The 17,967-nt window shown below is 39.2% G+C and overlaps 3 protein-coding genes across 3 annotated transcripts in view; 1 reads left to right on the top strand and 2 right to left on the bottom strand.

Moving 5' to 3' along the window:
* Positions 1–1,874: 1,874 nt before the first annotated feature.
* LOC140334132 (ribosome biogenesis protein NSA2 homolog) lies at positions 1,875–4,613 on the bottom strand. The gene is made up of 4 exons (XM_072416272.1): positions 4,415–4,613; positions 3,387–3,537; positions 3,124–3,303; positions 1,875–2,051 (listed from the first exon to the last, which is right to left on the bottom strand). Exons 1-4 carry the CDS (start codon positions 4,423–4,425, stop codon positions 1,875–1,877), a joined length of 519 nt encoding a protein of 172 aa, XP_072272373.1. The 5' UTR covers positions 4,426–4,613.
* Positions 4,614–4,731: 118 nt separating this feature from the next.
* On the bottom strand, positions 4,732–8,156 carry NSA2 (NSA2 ribosome biogenesis factor). The gene is made up of 4 exons (XM_072416271.1): positions 7,996–8,156; positions 6,137–6,324; positions 5,109–5,259; positions 4,732–5,025 (listed from the first exon to the last, which is right to left on the bottom strand). Exons 1-4 carry the CDS (start codon positions 7,996–7,998, stop codon positions 4,747–4,749), a joined length of 621 nt encoding a protein of 206 aa, XP_072272372.1. The 5' UTR covers positions 7,999–8,156; the 3' UTR covers positions 4,732–4,746.
* A 267-nt stretch (positions 8,157–8,423) lies between these two features.
* The window catches only part of GFM2 (GTP dependent ribosome recycling factor mitochondrial 2), a gene marked incomplete in the record, with an annotated part of 18,560 nt that continues 9,016 nt past the window's right edge, over positions 8,424–17,967 (top strand). The window contains 8 exon segments of the mRNA XM_072416264.1: positions 8,424–8,579; positions 10,310–10,417; positions 11,721–11,808; positions 13,050–13,095; positions 15,156–15,253; positions 15,382–15,507; positions 17,012–17,100; positions 17,699–17,787. Of these exon segments, the coding sequence (XP_072272365.1) occupies positions 10,355–10,417; positions 11,721–11,808; positions 13,050–13,095; positions 15,156–15,253; positions 15,382–15,507; positions 17,012–17,100; positions 17,699–17,787 (599 nt within the window).

Here is a 17,967-nt window from a genome sequence, read left to right as displayed (position 1 = left end):
AGCACCTTGAGGGAAGTAATAAAGAAGCAACGTGTTGTAGCATAGTAAAATATAACTTGAACCTACTTTGGAAGGTTCACATAGGGTCACAAGTATGCAACATACAAAATTCAGGGGTCAGGTGTAAGTAACATACACAACACTAAGATAAAAAAAAAATCACACCGATTCATTTCACATTATATTTTTGGAACACAATACTTCTATGCACACACACTGTATACACTTCATAAAAATATGTATGTATACACACACTTACCTGCTGTTCCTCCCTAAGTTCCCAGTGTCCTCTCTTTTGCTGGCTTGGTGTCTTCAATGCTGAGAGTGGGCAGCATGTTTAAGGTCTTAATGTCTGTACAGAAATATGGGCTGGAGGACAGTTGGAACCAGGAACACTAGCCCCAGTGCCATATTAGATCAGCTATTAGGGAATTTATAAATAAAGCTGCCAAATATATTAAATCTGTCTGACTGTTCCTGTTTAAACTGCCTATTTATGTGGCAGAATGAATACATGATCCCCCTTGTGCATGTTATCTAGCTAGAGATCAATAACATCTCAACAGCTTATTTAGAAACTTGATGCAGTATTTCAATACAGGAGGCCGCATTGTAAATACATTTCATACATTATAATATCTACAATTTCATGAGCAGAAAAAAAAAAAACACAATACATTTACATTCACTCTTGCCAGGTCGGTTGAAAATCATTATAATGTGGTTCTAACTCTTGACATAAAATCAATTTCCTCAAAGTATATAGAAATATGCAACATTCGTCATGTTCTTCCAGTGACATACCTCAAGGCCTGAACACTGTGACACAGCAGCAAAGAGCAGGTTACTAATGCAGCAGTTTGGACAGTGAAGATCTTAAAGGAACAGGGACAAGTAATACAAATTTTGAGGAGGCAAATAGGGACATTTAATCACTGGCCTGGTGATAAGGATTTCTGACTACTTGCTGCACACCTTGTTTAGGTCAGACACTCAATATTGAAGCCAGGGATCTAATTTTGGCTGCCCCAAAACTATATACCAACTGTTTTTTGGAGGTTAACTCCCCCTGTGCTAACAAATGAAGTCCCAACACTCAAAGGACCAAAGACCATTTTCTATTTTCCCTGTTCACACCAATGTTTTGTGTTCCTGTGTGTAAATGCACATTATAACACGTCTCAATGTCTACACCACACTTTGATACAACATAGTTCTTTCTGCAAAAAGTGAGCATTACCTCACTGAGGCACTGCTCTTCCCAGTGTGATGGGACAGAGCAATATATTTAAATAAAAATCTATGCAATACATATACATGTCCTTGTGTGTTATCCCTGTAAAAGACCCTGCAGGTACAGAAGAATACCTGTTAATCCACTAGAAATGGCCTCAGGTAGCAAGTTCTATTCTAGGTTAACACAGCTCTTTTGTGGAATAAGCCCTGCCCAGCTGTCTTTTGGCTTGACCCCCGATAAATTCCCATCAACATTTATTATATAGTACAGAATTGGTGGCAGTTGTTAATCCTAGTTTTAAAACGTGCATTCATCACCCTAAGACTGAACAGATTTACTGGACAGGTAGCAAAATGTTCTCCCGTAGTCTAACAATAACCCACTTCCATACATAACAAGAACTGATTGGGCACAGGCTACACGGTACCAAGCCACTGAAGTCGATGAGCTGTTAACTACCAAAATAAATAAGGCCTATAGAAAGTGTTTGGGCTGCTCAGTGCAGACTGCATTGAAGGACTTGTGTGTGACTAAACAAGATTCAGGACCACAGCCCTGTAATGGGGGAAGGTGTTTTCCATTAAGACTACAACAGTAACTACAAAAGTAACAGCTACCTACTTCATTACTTTTTTTTTTACTGTGTGACAAGACCCAGCTCGCTTACATTCACCTCAATCACTGTGCCTTTTGTGATAACACCTAAGGTTGTATAAAGTGGAGACGAAGGATTCTTTTTGACCCCAAGGATAGGGAGACAGAATGTGGCTTTTAATTCTGGATGGGTCACATGTGCCTTTTTAAAACGCAAGCCCTGTAAAACAACACAAGTGTTACGAAGATATACTCATAAAAACTTTAATTATACTAATTGAACAGTAAAGGTGAAAAGTGATGTTTACAATGAAATCATTGTGATTTCAATCAGCCAATAATACTTTTAAAGTGCATATCAAATTGGATGAACAGGTTACCACTAAAACATTTAATAATGCATGCCAATGTGCTTTTTAATGCATATCAATGGGAACCAATGTGCAATGTATGTGTCTTAAAATGGAAAGGTGTGAAACTTAACCTGGTAACAAGGTCACTCTAAAGAAATGAAACCATAGGCACCCTATAAAAGAACATGTATGATACTAATCTTTCTGTTAAGCAATAACTTGTGGCTGTGGCCTATTTTGCATGAGCACTGCATACCCTGTTCCTCTGCTGTGCTCTGCAGTTCCTCCCAACATCTGCTTCTTCACTAAAGGACCCCGCAGCGATATACCAGACAGAGGGGAAAGCAGAGGGAACAGTGTCCAACACAACAGTGAAAATGCCTGATGCCAACAGTTGATGTAAACTTTGCAGCCAGCGGCCAAGGTGTTGACATAATATGCAAATGTACTCAGCATATTGGCACATTATGGCTGGTGAAGGTTTTACTTCAATGTTAAAGAAAGTGACTCCCATTCACTGGAAATCTAGGTATGAAATGTCTACTTTATGAACTTGTCTGTAACAATTTCTTTACTGTAACAATTGGGTAATTAAGATTTTTTTATTTTTTTTTATTGTATATGTGTATTTTCAAATCCTCTTCTGATGATCACTATCTTTTCACCCAAAATTCCAGACTGTGCTTTTTTTTCTAGTTGCTCGAAGCTATAGGGAAGCAAGGTGTGTGAAGGCAAAATCAATAAGAGGAAAAATGGTCCTTATGGTTTTGCTGAAAGTCATCCTATTCAGTTATAATTAGGAAAAGATAATGCAGAAATGCTCTGAACACTTTTGTGGGGTCAGGGAGGATTACACAACCCCCCATCCCCAATAATTATAAGGTATTTCAAAATGTCAATACAGTTTAGATAATAAAATATCATGCACAGAACACTCACCATTGGTCTAATAAATCTTTCATATTTGGGTGGTTTTCGGGTGAATCCATCTCCAACAAAGCAGACTTTGGTGACCATTCTCTTCCAGGCCTTCTTCTGCCTCTTTCCTGTGCGGATAACTTTAAGCACTTCGGTTTCTCCCTGGGCACGCACTTTAGGCAAAGGAACTTCCCACTTGCCCTAAGAAGAACAGAAGATTAAATTACACATTGGCAATACAATGAACTGTATGTATGAACTTTCCACAGCAAACATTTACTTACTGCTTTTTCTTTTCGTTTTTGCTTGATCATATTGGAGAGAACTTTAGCTCGGCTTTGCCCCTCTCTGTCCAGTAGATAAGCAGGGACAGCCCCTTCTGGTGTCTTCTCGTCATTCTTCTGTTTGGTGTTTCTCTTCTCATGCATCTTAATACTGAATACAAATGAAAAAAGATCATTACATTTATATCATATCATTCAGTGGATAACAAACTTTCACTGTACTGCAGCAGTACACAGACTGGGTGAAGCAAAGCAACACAAGGACCAATCAGTTGTGCATATGGCAAACAAGTTTATGGGATGAGAAAGAGCATAGTGACAGGGAATGAACTATTAACTATTGCCATTAACTATTAACTAATCAGTCTTCAGCTCTTCTTCTGACTCTCCTTGTGATAGTCCAGTCACATAATGGTTTAGAGCCAAGACCTGCCTTACTGAAATGCAAACTGGAAAAGTCGGGTCTCTTGTCCTGCTGTATAGCAAATTGGAAGTCTGAATAGATAAAATTCTCAATGCTTGGAAATAAAAAAAAAAGTTCCCATAGATGTATTCCATCAGTTTATTTAGCTGTCTGACATTCAGCTTTAACTGTCGCTTACCTACAAAAGAACACCACAACAATGCCTGTAACACATAGAGTACTACTTTGTGTTTCAAGCACTGTCAGGAGGAGCAGCTTACAGACATTTCCAGGATAGGAGCCTGTGTGCAAGAAAATTCTAACAATTTGCTGGGAGAAGTTCACCCAATGGGCTTTGCCCCTCTGAGAAGCTCAGACAAGGACTGCATTTCAGGGACAAGTTGGGCCTTACATATAAATATAACTTACATATGAATGTTCCTCACTAAAACAGTGGTCAGACATTCTTAGATTCTTATAGGAACTTTGTGTCCGGCAGCATTGCACACACTCCAGCAGGGAGCCCCAGGCATTGCTGTAAAACCCCTCTGAGTAGAGGCCCATTTCTACCAACAACTTCCTGTCCAACCACTAACAATACAATTGATGAAACTCGTCCACTTACGTTTTCTTCATCTGTATTTTCTCGGCATGGCGCTGCTTGTGATACAGTTTGGCCTTCAGTCCGATAAGTTTCTTAGCTTTCTGTGACCTCTCATGAGCCTCTCGGCTCTCCTTCTTCCTCTTCTTCTCATGGTAGTCCAAGCGATAACCGTACCGCTTACGGTGCAATTCAATGTAGTCGTTCTGAGGCTATTAACCACAAAAGAAAGTTGACATTTTATTTACATGTGCAACTTTTTTTTATAAACTTTATAGTAACTCTACTGAAAGTCATCCTATTCAGTTATAATTAGGAAAAGATAATGCAGAAATGCTCTGAACACTTTTGTGGGGTCAGGGAGGATTACACAACCCCCCATCCCCAATAATTATAAGGTATTTCAAAATGTCAATACAGTTTAGATAATAAAATATCATGCACAGAACACTCACCATTGGTCTAATAAATCTTTCATATTTGGGTGGTTTTCGGGTGAATCCATCTCCAACAAAGCAGACTTTGGTGACCATTCTCTTCCAGGCCTTCTTCTGCCTCTTTCCTGTGCGGATAACTTTAAGCACTTCGGTTTCTCCCTGGGCACGCACTTTAGGCAAAGGAACTTCCCACTTGCCCTAAGAAGAACAGAAGATTAAATTACACATTGGCAATACAATGAACTGTATGTATGAACTTTCCACAGCAAACATTTACTTACTGCTTTTTCTTTTCGTTTTTGCTTGATCATATTGGAGAGAACTTTAGCTCGGCTTTGCCCCTCTCTGTCCAGTAGATAAGCAGGGACAGCCCCTTCTGGTGTCTTCTCGTCATTCTTCTGTTTGGTGTTTCTCTTCTCATGCATCTTAATACTGAATACAAATGAAAAAAGATCATTACATTTATATCATATCATTCAGTGGATAACAAACTTTCACTGTACTGCAGCAGTACACAGACTGGGTGAAGCAAAGCAACACAAGGACCAATCAGTTGTGCATATGGCAAACAAGTTTATGGGATGAGAAAGAGCATAGTGACAGGGAATGAACTATTAACTATTGCCATTAACTATTAACTAATCAGTCTTCAGCTCTTCTTCTGACTCTCCTTGTGATAGTCCAGTCACATAATGGTTTAGAGCCAAGACCTGCCTTACTGAAATGCAAACTGGAAAAGTCGGGTCTCTTGTCCTGCTGTATAGCAAATTGTAAGTCTGAATAGATAAAATTCTCAATGCTTGGAAATAAAAAAAAAAGTTCCCATAGATGTATTCCATCAGTTTATTTAGCTGTCTGACATTCAGCTTTAACTGTCGCTTACCTACAAAAGAACACGACAACAATGCCTGTAACACATAGAGTACTACTTTGTGTTTCAAGCACTGTCAGGAGGAGCAGCTTACAGACATTTCCAGGATAGGAGCCTGTGTGCAAGAAAATTCTAACAATTTGCTGGGAGAAGTTCACCCAATGGGCTTTGCCCCTCTGAGAAGCTCAGACAAGGACTGCATTTCAGGGACAAGTTGGGCCTTACATATAAATATAACTTACATATGAATGTTCCTCACTAAAACAGTGGTCAGACATTCTTAGATTCTTATAGGAACTTTGTGTCCGGCAGCATTGCACACACTCCAGCAGGTAGCCCCAGGCATTGCTGTAAAACCCCTCTGAGTAGAGGCCCATTTCTACCAACAACTTCCTGTCCAACCACTAACAATACAATTGATGAAACTCGTCCACTTACGTTTTCTTCATCTGTATTTTCTCGGCATGGCGCTGCTTGTGATACAGTTTGGCCTTCAGTCCGATAAGTTTCTTAGCTTTCTGTGACCTCTCATGAGCCTCTCGGCTCTCCTTCTTCCTCTTCTTCTCATGGTAGTCCAAGCGATAACCGTACCGCTTACGGTGCAATTCAATGTAGTCGTTCTGAGGCTATTAACCACAAAAGAAAGTTGACATTTTATTTACATGTGCAACTTTTTTTTATAAACTTTATAGTAACTCTATTTTGACAAGGTTTTCTATTTACACAATAACATGGAACTGAACTCAAACAATTTGCATGTTAAAAGGAAATGTAAAGAATGATAATTATACCTAAAAGTAACCTCAAAAAAGACACTTTAATTAGGAATTTCCCCTGAAAAACAGCAGATCGGTTCTAAAGCATCGCAGCTGTATATCTGCCATGTGAGATCTAAGACACTGCAGCCTGTGACTATCTTTAGGGAGAGGTTTGGTGATATCACTATTGTGGTGCCCATAGTTCCACCAAGATACTGGCCATAATATACAAGGACACAGCACAAGGCATGTAAGTCAGTAATGGGGAAAAGGTCAGATGCTCAAACCAGCATGTTGATGCTTCTCCCCTACACCGGAAACCCCTGAGCCTCTGCCCTCTAACATTGATCTTCTATATGGTGCAGATTGCAATTAGCAGGGCTATTTAAAGTGGATGTAAACAATAACTAAATGTCACATTTTCTAAAGCACTGTGTACCATAAACTAGTGGTCGCCAACCTTCACAGACTAATACATTTACACTCAAAATGTTTCACTCAAAGGGTAGGAAACTTACCCCAGAGTGACATCATGATGCCAGAACCCACCCAGATCTGAGCCTGCAGTGGGAGATTGGGCGGGTTGTGTCCAGAGACCACTGCCCTGAGCCTGTGATCCATACAGGGAACATGGTTTCCCCCATTAACAATAAACTGCTTTTTTAATCCTATTGTTGTTTTTATGGTCTGTCAGTGCTTCTGATCTCCCAGAGCCTTTTAATGCTGTGACCTTAGACTGTATTATATATGACTGAGGTAGGGACATTAGATTGGAGTACCTTTGAAGGACAGTTAGTGACATGACTATGGACTTTGTACAGCGCTGTGTAATATGTGGGTGATATAAAATGTTTGTATAATAATATGCCTACATACACTCCAGCAATGGATGCTTAGCATCAGACAGGTCTCCTGTTCAGCAGCCTTGTTTATTGAGTACAGATACCTAAATTATGTTCACTGGAACCATGTGACGGGGTGACGGGAGCACAATGAGGGGTTAAGTGTGTCATCACCTTATAACAACAAGTATAGTGCTCAACCCAGGAATATATTTAAGCCGGGTGGGGAAAAAGGTAAATTGGATTTTTTTTTGTTGTTGTGGATTTACTTCCGCTTCAGGATAATAGGAATAAATTATCACTGGCCTAAGAAGGAATTTCCCTCACTGTGGAGAGATTCATTTTCACTTCCTGTTGTATCTACAGGGCAGGAAGTGAAGATATGTCTCCATGACACAGGTTTGTACAATAAATGAATAAGCTTTGGCTTTAGTTATATTTTATTAAATGTACTATTGGTCTACCACATCGCCCCACTTCCTGTTCTGGTGACAACTTTGCCTGAGGACACAGCAATATATCACAAAAGTGTACATTTCAGCTGTCAGCACAATGCTGTATACATCACACAGAAGGCTGGCGGTGTACGGGGGATTTGTGGGTGGTGTATGAGGGATCTATGGGAGGCCTGGCGGCCATGGAGCAGCTGACATGCCTGGACAGATCTCCCATGTGTCTCTGTGCACCCAGCACTCACCATGATGTCTGTGTCCTGTACCCCCGGATCTTATACTCAGCTTGTGGCCTCTGACTCGGCCTGGTCCCTCTTCGGACTCAGCTGATGGTAAATAAAAGCCCAGAGACCCTCCGGGCCGCAACCACCGACAGACGATGGTGGTAGAAAAAGAACGCCCCGCCCACCTAGCAGCCATGACATCACTTCCTGTTTTATCTCCAGACTCCTTAGTCCTTGTTCTAACACCAAACCTCCACTATCTTCCCATATCGGATACAAATTACTGTCACCAATCATCCGGCCTAGGCTGGTGAAATTATTCGATTTTACACGATACTAACACCGACTAGGGAACGATTCTTTTAAGTACTTGTTTTCGGAAGGAATGTTTTTTCGTTTGCACCCAAAGAATTGCATGCTGGGAGGAAGGTCAGAACATGTGTTCAGTCTTGGACGTCACGTGGGAGGAGTGCCATAGAGCTGCCTGTCATGGCAGGGATGGTGCTGGAGGTCACAAGTGGAGTCTGACATCCAGAGATACTGAGGGAGCGGCTGAAGGAGGACTCAGCAATGGGAAATAATTGTCTTCCATTATACCCTCCAATGTAAGATTTATGGACTCTTATGTTACAAGTTCTCTCCATGTTCTTCCCATAGTATTGTCAGTTCTGTGAGTCCTGAATATGCAGCTTGAATGTCAGCATGTCCTGGTACCAGAAATTAAAGTTAAGCTGATCAATGGACTCATCTTCTCATATTAAATACAAAAACTGCATGTTGATCCTGCCAGGAATACAATAGGCGAGTGACTCCGAAACACTAAAATCTCGCCTAGTTCTCTGTGGACTACAAAACACCTCCACCCTGTGTAATACTTATGAGGAGAATGGGTGGTGTTCTACTCAGGGCTGCTGCATAGATACTGTTTGGTGAGGAAATGTTGTCACCCAAGGACAGGAAGTGTGTTACTGGCAGGATCACTTCATGAAATTACCAATCCAGAAAAAGAAAAGCTAATGCGCCCACCACTTCTATAGAATGATAATCTGAAATGTATAATATTTTGAATTTAGATTTGTAAACACTTCAGCAAAACTGTGCTTGCTCAATGATGTAATAAATGCTGAATGCATATCGGAAATGAATGGGAATTGCAGGGCTGACACTGCATGCGTGTATCTGTAATGGTGTGTCTGCACAGATACTCATATAATTCATTAGTATTGTGTGACCCATTCCTAATCTATGGCCTGCTTTGTATAGAAGGGGAATGGGGTGCCCATAAGGTTTACCCAGAAATATCTAAACATGCTAGATGACATTGCAATGCATGGGGGAGGTAGGGTTAGGTGTGTCGCTGGAATGAGACCCTGAAAGCAAGGGATTGTCTGCAGCTCCATTATTGTATTATGAGGGAGATTACATACTTGCTAATATAGCATAAAGATATTAGGAATCAAAAACATACAAAGAAACAAGAAAAGGAAGAGAGAAGGTGGTGGAAAGGGAAAGAAGACAATACAAGGACGGGATCATAAGGGAAGGGAGGGGAGATCTGTTCTATGTTCCCAGATAGAATATTTAGGACTTTTGGTGCAATATAGTTCAGGTGTTAGCACATTAGAAATATTTTGGATAGAGTAGGGAAGGGTTAAGTCTAGAATTCATCTTAATATTTTTCCATTTTGGATGTAATAGGAAAGGGTTAATGTCCCTGTTGGGTTATTTTATGCTCTCTTTGTACCATAGGGAATATATACCTCCCTGTCCCAGAGGGACAACATAAAGTGGAAATCTCCCAAAGTTAGGGGAATTCCTCTCTTGAACAGGTGTCCCCATTAGAAGATTTCCAATTACCTCTAGTTCCAGGATTCAGAATATAGGTATTTATTAGAATAATATTTTTGTGGACCTCCAATTTTTCAGTGGACCTCCAATATTTTCTTTTGGACCACTGGTTGGTGACTGCTGTTTTAGACATATTTACATCCATGAACAGTTGTGTCTATTGGAAGATTTACACTCCTCTATTGCTCTGGTGACATCAGTAAATGTATTTTGTTATATCACTTTGTATCTTGGTCTCAATGGTCATCAGAGAAAAAACATAGATTCCTTACTCCAAAACAAAAAACATTTCCAGCTGTGTATACATTATAGGGGTCTGATGTATCATCAGAGGCTGGTCTGCATGGTAGGGGGTTTATATTCCCTAAACATTGACATGTTTTAGGCTTTTGTTTGCAGTATTTGGTTTCTTTACAGTAACATGTCTATATTGATGTATTTAAAAATCTATTTATGTATTTATATATATATTTTGTTTATGTTGCAGGATATAATGCACAGTTTATAATGGGGGAAAGATAACAGAGAAACGATGTTGACAGTGTTGAAGTTTCTTCCTGGGAAGTTTCCACGTTCCCATTATGTGTACACACAGGTAGGTGTTGGTCTGGACAGTCTGCATGGCATAATTGTCTACCATTTAGTATGTGGAATTATACTGTACGTACTGCAATGATTTATCTGCATATTAATCTTTTTTTGCTCTGTACATCTGCATCTTCCCCCTGCGTACACTGTAGCTTAAAACATTCCCACCGTCTGGCTTCACATGATTGAGACCTAACTCTTCTCTTCCTGCAGAAGTGCGCAGTTGTGCAAGGAATGACATTTATGTTATAATGGCAGCTTTGTTGTGTGATTTCAGGTTTATGTGATGATGTACAGCAAGGTGTTGTGTCACTAGGAGCCTGGGCTTACACTGGGTGTCATTCTTACTGAAAGAGGACTGATGGCTAATGACAAATATCACTAGATCAATATGATGGGGGGAGGAAGTAGAGTGTAAAGGGATAAATGAAGATAACTGAAGATAACCAAAGTGATTACTTTCTTAATCCTTCTTAATAAAAATCAGGATATAATATGGTGGACAGATTTATATTGGGCAGCATGTATATATTTAAGTGGCTATGGGCTATTGTATGCTAGAAATCTTTGCACAATGTAATAAATAAATGCATATTTGTAAAATTTAAAAGGTTTTTAACGACCTAACAAAGGGGTTTCACTATGCATGCTATGCATTTATTCCTAGTTTCTAGTTCACAGTTAAGCTATAAGTTTTAGCTGAACTAGTTTTTTTATTGTCCTTACCCCAAGCTTCCTTGGTAGAAAACAAAGGATAGCCCAAATTGGGATTTTGTTTAATTTCATTTGTAAATGAGGTTATTTCACAGTATAGCACCACATTACAGGGAACTGTTTAATATTTCCATGCCACCTGTGTTTTAATTTTGCCACTAGATATGCCTATTATTATTACACAGTATTTATATAGCGCTGACATATTACGCAGCGCTGTGCAAATTCCATACTCATGTCCCTAGCTGTCTCTCAAAGGGGCTCACAATCTAATGTCCCTACCTCAGTCATAAGTCTTTAATACAATTTAAGGGCAATTTTAGGGGGAAGCCAATAAACTTACCTGTGTGTGTGGGAGGTAACCAGAGTACCCGGAGGAAACCCACGCAAAACTCCATGCAGATAGTGTCCTGGCCGAGATTTGAACCTGGACCAGAGTGCTAACCTTTGAGCTACCATGTTGCCCATGCTATTGATTCCGAGCTGCAATATTTTTTTTTCTTTTAGATCTAAGTTCAACTTTAATCTATGGTGCCAGCGAGCAATGAATGTAAGTCATGTAAATGCCTAAGGACACCTCCTCTTTTCCTATACAGTGTGTGCAGTGCTGCAAAAGACAACTCATCCTTCACAAAGGAAAGAAAGTTCCTAATGTCTATGCAAGAAGCTACAGCATGCCAGGAGGTATCATTTCACTATTTGAATTCATATAATTATTTCATCTTATTGTAGAGAAACTTCATTTTATTTATACTAAACATTGAACAAGTACTCCCCCACTAAAAAAAAGTCTCTTCCTAACAATATTTAGGTTTATCATTAGCACCATTCTTTTAGCATTCTTTAGTGCTATTGAACATAGTGCAATACAAACACATTACCTTTAAATAGCCTTTTAAAGAAAAATATATTCTCCTTCTTACTCACAGACTTTTCTGTTGGTCACTGAGGAAGCCTTTTGCAAATGGGAGATTCAGTCGGTGTTAGGGCTGTGGCCTAGTTTACATTTCACAGGAAAATGTAATATTTATATGTAAATTCAGCAGCCTTTACACTAGGTCAAGTTTACGACAAGTTTACTTGCTTCCCTTATTCTTAAAATGATAGTTGCTTGACCACCATGCTTACACACGTATTTCAGTTCTTAGGTTTACTTACCTAGTACAAGTCTGCAAATCTGGTAGGCTGCCAGAAGTGAGAGGCCATGTTGTGAATACTAGTTCTAGCTCAGTGACTCTAATTATTGAGAAAGATGGTCATCAAAGCCACTGCTACAGCTTTTTCTTTAATAAAGAAGAGTATAGTTGATTTATGAAGGTGCTTTTCTTTTTTTATATTGTAATTTGTAATATCTTGCAATACTGTATATACATGTATAAAAAGCAAGGTACTTATTTTTTACCTAAAAATACAGAAAGATTCTTTGACTCGAGTATAAACCTAGGTCAACATTTGTGGCTTTCACTGCTAACATTCAAAATAATATTCATAACAATGCCAGTAAAATTAATGTGAATTCATGCATCTATGGTTTATTTTTATATCATTTATTTAAACAGAGGAACAATTAAAATCACACGGGTTCACTCTGTATGTTATTTTTTTCCTTCTATACAGGTTAAAGTATTTTATACTTTTAAGTTGACTGTATTGCATTTGCTCTTGAATGATCTTTTGTGAATTATTGTTGGGCACCAGTAGATGGTGCTGTGTCCTCATATAAAGTGTGTAACAAGCTCATGTTCCAGATGGCAAGAGTTGTTGTAAAGTTTACATCAGGACATGATACCGTTTACTAGTGTTGACCCAACTATAAACCAAGTTTTTTTTTCTCCTGGCATTTTGAAGGGAAATACTTTTGGCGTGAATACTGTAATTATTGTAATTCTTAGAAACAAATGATGTTGATTTACTTTATTTTTTAGGTGACATTAAGTCCTTGCGGAGCATCATCACTCCTCCTACATCCAAGTAAGTCTTTGGGTATAACATGAAAAAAATGCATTTTCTTAGTTCTTTGAAACCATTCTGAATGTTTACAGGTTATTGTTTAATGGTACAATGAATATAGATAAAGATATAATATGTAATATAAATAGAAAAGTACAGAGGATATTCAAAAAATCCAAAAGCAATTATGTAATATATTGCAGCTTACCAGATCTTAGATGTGGTGGCTGCATTCCTTTTTTATGCAATTTTTTTCCTTCATTTTCAACTGGTATTCCTACAAATAACACATTTACTTGTTACTAGATAGGTATGCTTACTCCTCCTGTACACCTTTAGAGGCAGCCATGGTTGTCTAAATCTCTCTAGTCTAAAACTTGAAAGGCAGAAGAGAATATTTGTTTTTTCAGTTTAGATCAAAGTAATTAACATGCTGCATTGCACCTGCCAAGATCAATAGTTTTTTTGTATTTTCTTAACATGTCCTGGGACTAGTAAGCTGCAATGAATAATTTTTTTTTGTCCTTGGGTTAGACATTCTTTAAGTTATTGTGTCTGTAATCCCAAGACTGGGAATATGAGGCCATTTTTTTATGTCACCGTTTTAAGCCTTTCTTATTCCCATCAGAGTGACAGTTAAAAAATCTTCTGTAAGAGCTCATGTGGATCTACTGCACCTGTGGTATTGCCCAAAACTAGATCCATAAGAATATTCCACAAAAATCTCTCAAGACCTAAAAACTTATGTACTAGGATATCTGGAACACATATCACTAGACCAGGGGTCAGCAAACTTTTATGGCTACTAGGCCATTGTAGGAGGTTAAGAAGGCACACTAGACTGGACTCTCGCTCGAGTCCCGTGCTGATGGCTCCACCGCCCACAAGGAACGCCCCTGAAAGGAAATCCCTCTCCTTCCCAATGCATACGGAGGTAAGAGAATGACCCCTTACCCCGGCAGCGGAAGTGTTAACACTGGCCTCCGTAAATAGGGAAGGGAGGCATAGCAAGGAGGCTCAAGAGCCGTGGGTTGTCAACCCTTGCTAGCCAGGATTAGGCCGAATCAACTAGAGGGGTGTTAGGCCGGAACGTATCTGGCCTACCCGTGCACTAGACCAAAGAACCACTTTTTAGAGTTAGATTGATATTAGGCTTGCAGAATAATTCTAATACAATAGAAATCCCATGACTGTCCTTCAAAACAGGAGTGAGTACACCATCCTAGTAGTTGTTGCCCTAAGAAATGTTTTAAAATATTGAAGAAATGGTTGCATACACTTGGATTGGACAAAATGGATATTGCTAGAGTTACAATCTGTTAGCTGTCACTTATTCCGTAGAACTGTACCATACTAACCTTATAAAATGTATGGGTGCATAATGCACGTCATGTTAAAGTGGAACTAAATCTCCAATTATAACCCTTTCCGCAGCAAATGTTTATTTAATGTTTATTTGAACATTCTAAGTTTGCTGCACTGTTTTAATTTACTTTTTGTCTACTAGCCCTATTGCAGTATGTGCTACACTTAGTGCAAAACTGTGTAGTAAATGTTACAGTTGCCAGTGTGCTTATGTCTGCTCTCAATCGAGTTTTCAAGCTTTCTAATTGCAGGTTTCATAACTGGTCATGTTTGCAGCATCCTGATAACTGCAGATACATAGGGCCTGATTTATTAAAGCTCTCTAAGGCTGGAGAGGATACACTTTCATCAGTGAAGCTGAGTGATCCAACAAACCTGGAATAGATCTGGTCCAGGATTGAAAACATTTGCTAACAAATAGAAAATTACTTTTAGGAAATCCATTCCAAGTTTGCTGTATCTCCCAGCTTCACTGCTGAAAGTGTATTCTCCCCAGCCTTGGAGAACTTTATTAAATCAGGGCCATAGAGAGATAGATAAAAATTGAATCAGCCTTAGTAGATAGGCCGGTTCAGTTCTGCTTTAATAAAAGTATTTAAAAATGTTGCTCCTGCTCAAAAATGTTTTTTCTATTGCAGTTCTGTGTAAAAATGACAGTTCTATTGTAAAAATGGCAGATGCACTTTTTTTTTTATCCCTGCTACTTTTTTATGTAGGATCAGAAACATAGGAATTATGGCTCATATTGATGCCGGGAAAACGACAACTACTGAGAGAATGTTGTATTACTCTGGATACATTCGGGCACTGGGAGGTGAGAATTTAAAATAAGCTGTTGCCAAGATAATTTAAATAGTCCTGCTGTATAAAAGTTTGTTCTGTGGTTTTGTTGAATCACAGAAATTGGTTAGTGGGCTAAATAATTGGTCTGTTTTGATGTAGATGTCGATGATGGGGATACGGTAACCGATTATATGGCACAGGAAAGAGAACGTGGGATCACTATTCAATCAGCAGCTGTTACGTTTGACTGGAATGGGCACAGGATCAATTTGATTGACACACCAGGTAATCATCCAATAGTTCTTCTGATATGAGGCAGAAATATAACATAATATATTGTATGCACAATACGTATGCACAATGAATTCTGGTAGCTGCAGTTCCAGGATACAAGAACAACACAAAGCTTTCACAAAGGCAAGGATGAAATCACAGTTTGATATTGAGAAAAATCCCACACATGTCTGCCCTAATACTGTACTGTGTTTTTTCCCCCACTGTTTTAGGATTACAAAGATAAAATACAGGGTTAAATTAAATACCCTAACAAAAAAACTGTCCCTAGAAAAATAAAATGGCTGTCATTGCTGAAATTCTTTTGAAAAATATCTCCCCTCCCAACCTTTAACAAGCTGTTCAAGTTAGTTCTACATATGAGTTAGAAGTAAATACACAGGGCCTTAATAATTAAAGCTCTCCAAGGCTGGAGACGATACACTTTCATCAGTGTAGCTGGGTGATCCAGCAAACCTGGAATGGATCTGGTCCAGGACTCAAAACATTTGCTATCAAATTAATTTGAAGAAACCCATTACAGGTTTGTTGGATCAACCTGCTTCACTGACGAAAGTGTATCCTCTCCAGCCTTGGCAAGCTTTAATAAATCAGCCTCATACTGTATAACTGAACCCCAAGTTCCTACTTTCCTTCTTTTTGTAATTTGCTATTACATGTGCTGTTTAGTTTATTTGTTTTTTCCATATGCTACATTCAGAACTGGTGAATAAAGCTCCCGTGCATGCCTGCATGCTGGATTTTTATCTGGTGTCAGTACCAGTGCTCCATGATATAGTATATCAATCCACATAGCTGGCTCACCTAATGACTGACCACTAAGAAAAGACTATTGTATTCTCAAAAGCAGGGCACATCTCATTTGTCCTCTCCTCATAACTGATTATGGTGCTCGGCATTTCTATACAGCAATCGATTCAAACAATACCTAACAATCATTTTGAGTTATAATAATTGAGCATGCAGAGCTTTAAAAGTACTGCAAGCACTGGATCAACATGACAGTTCTTAGATAAATAAATAAGTAACATCAGCCTACATACTTCTCTGAGTACAGATTTTGTTATAGGTGTGTGTCTATCTAAACTTTTTTTTTTTTGCATAGTCAGCAGATCATGAAATGAATCGAATGTCTTCTAATGGAGCCTCATACGGCAGTAAAATCATTTTACATTGTTTCTAATTCTTCCCTCACTTTATCTAAAATTAAAAGAAATAAATATTTGGAAGGCATAGTAGGGCCCTAGGCAGGTTAACTGCTTTGCCCCACCTTTCTTTTGAATGACTCTGATAGGAACTGCAATATGCACAGAGAAGAGATGATATTGTTTTTGAATTGACTATACCATATATGAAATGATCCATCCTATCAGAAGCCAACTGCCTATAAGGTCATCTCCCTTGCAAAGCGAAAATCAGGTGCAGAACTTGGTTGGAATATCCACCTTGTTTAATGCAGGTTGTCTTGTTCTATATTTTCTTTTCCTTCTTGCAGGACATGTGGATTTTACTGTGGAGGTGGAACGTTCATTGAGAGTACTGGATGGAGCTGTTGCTGTGTTTGATTCTTCAGCAGGAGTAGAGGTAAAAGAAATGATAAAATATTACCTGTTATATCTATATAATATATACACACAACTAAATTACTCCGGTCTCTTTCCATTTTTCTATTATTTCCAGGTGAAGTTAAATGGTGACGCTGGTCTCATTTATAAAATGAATAATTGGATAATAGAAACTGAGAGCTGCAGCAGGTGCAGTTTCTCTAGGCCAGGCATGGGCAAACTACAGCTCGTCAGGGATGTTTCTACCGCCCTTTGGGTGGTCCGCGGCTCTGGCAGGTGCCACCCCGAGAGGGGTCAGTAGAAGAACCTTTATAATGCAGCACCGGCCAGAGCCGCGAAACACGTCCCCCAGATCTGAGCCTGCCATGGAAGAGTGGGGCGGTTGTTTGCAGTGACACAGCCCGCCCACTCTCCCATCACAGGCTCAGATCTGCGATGGGAGAGTGGGCAAGGTTATGCCATCATGAGGTCACTTTCAGTCCTGATGGCATAACCCCGCCCACTCCCCCACCGGCCTGGCCCCTCTGTCAAATTTTAATTCAGATTGTGGCCCCTGACTAAAAAAGTTTGCCCACCCCTGCTCTAGGCTATGCATAACAAAGGTTTATATTTTGCAGGCTCAAACCTTGACAGTGTGGCGACAAGCAGACAAACATTCTGTGCCACGGATATGTTTTTTGAACAAGATGGACAAATCTGGTGCCAGGTAATTGCACAGATTTATTTAAGCATGTGGATACCGGGCAACTGATTTTCATTGATTTCTTACTTGTGTTGCTTTTTAGGGTTTTTGTCAATGGTCTTGTTTGACTCCACTTTGGTTGAGAAACCTGGTATTGTTTGGTTTATTGGCATCCAAATTCTGCATGATCCATTCTAACTTGCT

The sequence above is a fragment of the Pyxicephalus adspersus genome, chromosome 6 (genome assembly GCF_032062135.1).
Source record: "Pyxicephalus adspersus chromosome 6, UCB_Pads_2.0, whole genome shotgun sequence".
Lineage (NCBI taxonomy): Eukaryota > Metazoa > Chordata > Amphibia > Anura > Pyxicephalidae > Pyxicephalus > Pyxicephalus adspersus.
The sequence above is the reverse complement of the archived record's forward strand: the minus strand, read 5'-3'. Positions and strand labels throughout refer to the sequence as shown.

What these genes read in the sequence shown, in the direction of transcription:
- NSA2 (XM_072416271.1), bottom strand. An exon ending in AAAATACAGATGAAGAAAAC is followed by an intron (nt 5,260 to 6,136) that starts GTAAGTGGACGA and finishes ATTTGTATTCAG; the next exon opens with TATTAAGATGCATGAGAAGA. An exon ending in AAAAACGAAAAGAAAAAGCA is followed by an intron (nt 5,026 to 5,108) that starts GTAAGTAAATGT and finishes TGTTCTTCTTAG; the next exon opens with GGCAAGTGGGAAGTTCCTTT.
- LOC140334132 (XM_072416272.1), bottom strand. An exon ending in AAAAACGAAAAGAAAAAGCA is followed by an intron (nt 3,304 to 3,386) that starts GTAAGTAAATGT and finishes TGTTCTTCTTAG; the next exon opens with GGCAAGTGGGAAGTTCCTTT. An exon ending in AAAGATTTATTAGACCAATG is followed by an intron (nt 2,052 to 3,123) that starts GTGAGTGTTCTG and finishes GTTGTTTTACAG; the next exon opens with GGCTTGCGTTTTAAAAAGGC.